The 6626-nt window shown below is 35.5% G+C and overlaps 1 protein-coding gene across 1 annotated transcript in view; it reads left to right on the plus strand.

Annotated features, from left to right (window-relative positions):
• Positions 1-6626, plus strand: part of LOC137653513 (potassium voltage-gated channel protein eag-like) — a 562168-nt gene that overhangs the window by 27787 nt on the left and 527755 nt on the right. The window contains exon 2 of the mRNA XM_068386969.1: positions 6144-6311. Coding sequence (XP_068243070.1) covers positions 6233-6311 — 79 coding nt within the window. The 5' untranslated portion in view covers positions 6144-6232. The remainder of the gene's footprint in view (positions 1-6143; positions 6312-6626) is intronic.

Consider the following 6626-nt stretch of genomic DNA (forward strand, 5'->3'; position numbering starts at 1 on the left):
TGTCTTAGACCTTCCAGGATTTAAGGAAGCCTGTCTCTATATAGCATTGCATTTACAAAAAAAATCTTATTTTTTTCTTTTATCGTCCACATTAAGATGTGTACTCGTACTTATCACGATCTCATTAGGCTGGTATTGATTTTTCAATGTAAAGGGTTGCTGTACCCTGTGGTTGTAGATAACAAAACGAAAGCCATTGTCTCGGGTAATGAATACTTCCATCTGTCCAAGTAAAAAGTCACTTGTCAGTCTCATGTTACTTGTAAAGTCTTAAGAAGAACCAATTGATCCATCCCTTCAGTCTTGTATTTGGAAATGTCTCCCTAATATCCATTAGACATGATGAATTATCTAACTGAAATTCTTCAAACTTTATGATGGGTCATCCATCTTAAACCCATCAAACATAATGATGAATCATTCGACTGATATTCATCAGACATAATGGAGGCCCGTTTCTATGGATGTAATAGTATTGTACTTCTATGAAGGGATCATGGGATTATTTTCTAAGTAAGGATAGTGATCCTCGGATGGTTTTCTAAGTAAGGATAGTGATCATTGGATGGTTTTCTAAGTAAGGATAGTGATCGTAGGATGATTTTCTAAGTAAGGATAGTGATCCTCGGATGATTTTCTAAGTAAAGATAGTGATCATGGGATGATTTTCTAAGTAAGGATAGTGATGCTCGGATGATTTTCTAAGTAAGGATAGTGATGCTCGGATGATTTTCTAAGTAAGGATAGTGATGCTCGGATGATTTTCTAAGTAAGGATAGTTGATCATGGGATGATTTTTTAAGTAAGGATAGTGATGCTCGGATGATTTTCTAAGTAAGGATAGTGATCATTGGATGATTTTCTAAGTAAGGATAGTTATCATTGGATGATTTTGTAAATAAGGATAGTGATCATTGGATGATTTTCTAAGTAAGGATAGTGTGGTAATAGAAAAATACCTTCCTGGATATTTTGCGCTTTTCTGAAAAGGATAAACAGGATTTGGTTGATGTCATCAAGTTTTTGTTTGTTTTTCTCCTTTCGAAAGATAAAGTTGGATTGTATGAAATCTGTATTTGAAGAGGTTAATAGTTTCTTGACGATGGCGGCATCCTGCCTATAGGTCTCTGCTGAGTCATCAGCAGCCATTGCCTGCGGAGCGGCTTGGGCGTAATCATGTGTGTATATCAGTCTCTAGGGCATTGTCCTGCTCGATAGGGTTATGTCACTGTCTTTTGCCCCTGCCATTCAGGAGCTACATTTAAACACGCCCACCAGAAGAACAGTTGTTTTGGTCCCTCATCTGTCCCATTGGTTTCTCAAAGTTCCCACCTGATGTGGTTCATTTGCAATGGTCCCTGTTCGGGAATAGCTGTGCTGTTGGAGGTAACTGTGGTAGCTTGCACGTGATAGAAATGGTGGACGTTGACAATGGAGAAGCCCCACATTTCCTATGCGTCACAACAGATTCATGGTTGCTCATGAGTTTTCTTCTAGTTTTGCACTTCACCTCTTTGTCTCTTATGGCTTGTTATTGTCTGAATTATTTTCTTCTCTCGTTTTCCCCTTATATCTAATTCTACTCAGTTTATCTCTTGCGAATTTTGATTGTCGTGTTCTCTTCCTCATTCTCTGCTTTTATCTTTTATGCAATGCTGTTCGGTTTTTTATATCCTTTCCATTTTGTTGTCTTTCTATTGCGTATTACAGTGTTTGTTTACTTGAGTTTTTTTTATATTATCCATCTCTGCGTTTATTATTGTAGAGGAGTTTTTTTTTCTCATTTCATCAACTCCAACTTTCACTTTTTCTGCTGCTCCATCTTATTTTATTTGCAGAACGAATACGTCTCTCTCTCTCTCTCTCTCTCTCTCTCTCTCTCTCTCTCTCTCTCTCTCTCTCTCTCTCTGACCCCTTTAGGCCTTTAGATTTCTAGCGCCTCATTCTTTCTCACGGGGGTCGTTTTATGAATACTTTAGCTTGAAAATCAATTTTCATTGTTGTAGCCGTGCCAAAGCCGTGCCATTTTGCTGCCCTCGTGCAACAGGGTGCTTTTCTTTGTGCGAGATATTTTATTTAGGACACAGCTATGTTTAGTATTTTATTCCCGTCGTTTGTATTCTTCTTAATCTTTAATTCGATTAATCTAATTCTTTGCGTATCTTCAGTTTTGTAGCCATTATAAATCAGATAGTGGAGTAGAAAATAATGTATGTTGGGGTGAACTTTTGAATACCTGTCACACTTGATTTGTTAGCATTTGACTTTATATACTTTTAGGAATTAAGCCACAGATACCTCTTAATTTGCGTTTATATGTGCTTAGTCTCCTTCACTAATCTATTATCAGATATCTATTTGAATGTAACAAAGTAAGCTACCACTGGCGACCAAAAGGTTTCTGAAAGTATGTACTCAGCAGTTAGAGTTCGTACCCTCCCGCATATGCAGGGTTACCAAGTTCAAGATTATTATTGTAAACATGAGGGCCATTCGTAGTAAAACTGTGGTGGTTTCGGGTCTGGGGGGAATCAAAACATACAAGTTTCGAGTATAGGTAGGCCAAATGGTTGGTTGAGGGGGGGGGGGGGGTTAGTTGACCCAGACCTGGTGGCAAAGTGAAAGCCAGAAGAATCTCTCTTTACAGATGTTTAAATTAGTCTCGTTTTCAAATAAATTGAGCCGTTTGATAGTACCTTGATCTAATTCAGGCTAGCCGATGACATCAATAGTTTTGCCAGATTCTTTTGATACCTTTGCTTATGATGGAAAATGTTGTCGGCTTTAAAATCATGGTGCAAACGTATGAGGCTGTCGTTGAAATGAGACTTTCTATACACAAGCCTGGCTCACCTAAGCCTGTTAGAATTACTTGTAAACGGTGATGGATCCAAAGCGAAGCCTGTAAGTCAACAAAGGAAGTTGACCTGCAAACCACAAATTATAGGAAAATATACAACTACAACGAATGCAGCTTTTTCTAGGCCTGTAAATCAACAAAGGAAGTTGACCTGTAAATCACACATTAAATGAAAATATGCTACAACAGCAACAACTAATGTAGCCGTTTCTAGGCCTGTAAGTCAAGAAAGGAAGTTGACCTGCAAGCCACACATTATAGGAAAGTATACAACAACAAATGCAGCTGTTTCTAGACTATAAGTCAACAAGGAAATTTGACCTGAAAGCCACACATTTTAGTAAATAAACAATAACACCAAATGCAGCTGTTTGTAGGCCTGTAAGCCTACAAAGAAAGTTGACCTGTAAACCATACATGAAATGAAAATTTACATCAACAAATGCAGCTGTTTCTAGTCTACTGCAGGACAAAGGTCTCAGATATGTCCTTGGTCATATCTGGGGATTGGACATTCTCATCACCACGCTGGCCAGTGCGTATTTTAGTCTTATTGATCACAGTAAACCAACCTAGCATGGAAAATATAATTTGAAATAAATCGAATCATCATTAAGGAAAGTGAAGTTATGGACTGTAATGCAATTACTAGTTATGGAATTAATATAATTTATGAATGGGAATCTTAAATGAAGCCTACAAATATGTACTTGAGTGATGTCAGTGTCTTACGTATTGGCTTGATAATGTATAGGACTTTTTTTTATCAATTATTTATATAATTAGTCCAATTTTCTAACTTTTATTTTTCTTTTTAGCGCCGGTACACCTGAAGAAATTTTGGGTCCACAGAAAGACTTAAAACCAAAGTAGTCTATGATCTTGCGAAAATAATTTAGAACGTAATATTGTATAGAGGGACGTTTTCACTAATTGGTTATGTAATTAGATTAATTTTCCTTTTTTATGCGGATGCGAATATGTTTTTACAACTTTTTTTTTTTTTTTTTTTTTTTTTTTTTTTTTTTTTTTTTAGCGCTGGTACACCTGAAGAAAATTTGATCCACAGAAAGTCTTAACACCAAAGTAGTGTATGATCTTGAGAAATAATTTAGAACGTCATTTTCGTTATTTATAATTTTTATTTAAAGATATGATATCGATAAACATTTAGTGTATCCTAATAAACTGGACAACAAAATAGCTGATGATTACGTTTAAAATTCTTCCATAAAATTCTCGGTAACTTAGTTATTTTTTTAATATCTAATTATTATTAATCAGTTATTATGCTTCTATTTTTTATTTTGTCATCACCTGTATTTCTTTTGTTTTTATTGATTTTTCGTAGTAAAATTATCCTATGCCGAAGATCTGCCGTGGGACTAATTTTTTCTAGTTAATTTTTCACATAGATATTTATTTTTGTGAATTTCTTAGTTAATCGTTACCCCCAGCAGTAGTGGCTATGAGGTAATAAAAACAATATGGATAATTTCTGGGAATTTGATCCTATATATCCTCTTGAGTTGTCTTGTTATCATAGTTATAATGTCTTATTTTTTATCATCATTATTGTAATTTGTTATATCCCAATTTTTCACTTGTAAGTTGCACGAAGAGTTGTATCAGGAGTATCATTAACCCTTTCAATGCCAGTATTAAAATCAACAAAACTTCTCATGTAGCAAAGTCTTTCAAGATTACTGGAAAGTTCTCATCAAGACCTATCCAATAAATACCAACTTGTAATGTTATTATTATTATTATTATTATTATTATTATTATTATTATTATTATTATTATTATTACTTGCTAAGCTACAATCCTAGTTGGAAAAACAAAATGCTATAAGCCCGAAGGCTCCAGCAGAGAAGATAGCCTAGTGAGGAAAGGAAATTTATAAACCTTAATAGAAGTAATTAAAAATGAAAATAAAATATTTTTAGAATAGTAACAACTTTAGAATAAATCTTTCATTTATAAACTATGAAAACTTAACAAAAACAAAAGGAAGAGAAATAGGAAGAGAACTCTAACCCAAGATAGTGGAAGGCCATGGTACAGAGGCTATGGCGCTACCCAAGACTAGAGAACTATGGTTTGATTTTGGAGTGTCCTTCTCCTAGAAGAGCTGCTCACCATAGCTGAAGGAGTCTCTTCTACCCCTTATCATGAGGAAAGTGGCCACCTGAACAATTACAGTGTTGCAGTTAACCCCTTGAGAGAAGAAGTGTTGTCAGGTGTAACAGGACAGAGGAGAATATGTAAAGAATTGGCCAGACTATTCGGTGTATGTGTAGGTAAAGGGAAAATGAACCATAACCAGAGAGATAGATCTAATATAGTACCGCCAGGCCAGTCAAAGGACCCAATAAAGCTAGCGGGAGTATCTCAACGGTGGCTGCTGCCCTGGCCAACCTACTACTTTATTTTTCATTGTTTTAATCAATAATTATGTCTTTAATTTTTTTTCGGGCAAATCTTCCATATCGTGGTGCAACACCGTATAGCCCTTGAAAAGCGCATAGTCTTTTGGCAGAAATTGATTAGGGTCCAAAAAATATGCCATTTTAACGTGATTCTTTTTCAGATATAACTATTAATGTATGAGATATTTCATGTTTTTATTCTTATATCAACTTAGCTATTTATTTTTGTTACTGTAGGGAACTAATAATGGAGGATTTTTCTTATATTTATATTCAGTATGTTGTTTTTACTGTGTATGGGTAAAAATGCGTGATATTTTTCATTTTCATCCCCCCCCCACTTTTTTTTTTAAAGAAAATTTATGAGTGCTGAACGAATGTAGTATAATGCTCAGTTATGAAACGATATATTGTATTATCTTCCAAGTTTATAGATCATGGTATTTAAACAGTTAGTGATAGGTGATATAAATATAAATTTAAACACTTGTAAGTTTATGAAAAAGTATGGTACAGAGAGAGAGAGAGAGAGAGAGAGAGAGAGAGAGAGAGAGAGAGAGAGAGAGAGAGAGAGAGCGAGGAAAGTTTCGAAGAGCAAATGTCTTGTATATATTTACATAAATATTCTGGTGTATGGCTGCCCTAGTATAGTGTTATAGGACTTGAATCCTCCATTGGCATTTAGAATAAACCTTGCTATAGCTGACAACTGTTACGATACTCTCAAATATTAATATGTAAATATTAATACAAATTTTGATGTAAATTGTAAATGATTGAGAACTGACGTAGTAGTCGGCCATCTTGTCAGAGACCGGTTTCTTTCTTTCTCCGTCTTCTTCTTCTTGCAGGGGCGGGTAGTATGGTTGGTGCCGGGTTGGTGGTGTGGGAGCCGTGACAGTGAAGGCGCCCCCCCGCCACCCGCCACGCCCCCCCAGTCATGCCGGGGGGCAGGAGGGGGCTTGTCGCCCCCCAAAACACCTTCCTCGAGAACATCATCCGCAGGTCTTCTTCACAACGTAAGTACAACGAGAATAGATATGACTTCTGAAGAAAATACTTTTCTTGATTTTTTTAATAATTTTCTTCTCAGGGGATTTATGTATATACAATTTTGCTTACAATACATTGCACAGGAAGCTTTTTATGTATTGAATTACTTACGTTTGAAATTTATTTTGAAAAAAAGTTATTTTTTTTCTATATTCTATTTACTTGTACATGTTCAGACTGATTGCAGATGCTTGGTATATATAATATTGCTGAGGAATAACGGAAGAGATAATGATTGACATTTAATTAGAGGTACGTTTGATGGTATTTACTAGTGCGAT

Source organism: Palaemon carinicauda, chromosome 14 (assembly GCF_036898095.1).
Source record: "Palaemon carinicauda isolate YSFRI2023 chromosome 14, ASM3689809v2, whole genome shotgun sequence".
In the NCBI taxonomy this organism is placed as follows: Eukaryota; Metazoa; Arthropoda; class Malacostraca; order Decapoda; family Palaemonidae; genus Palaemon; species Palaemon carinicauda.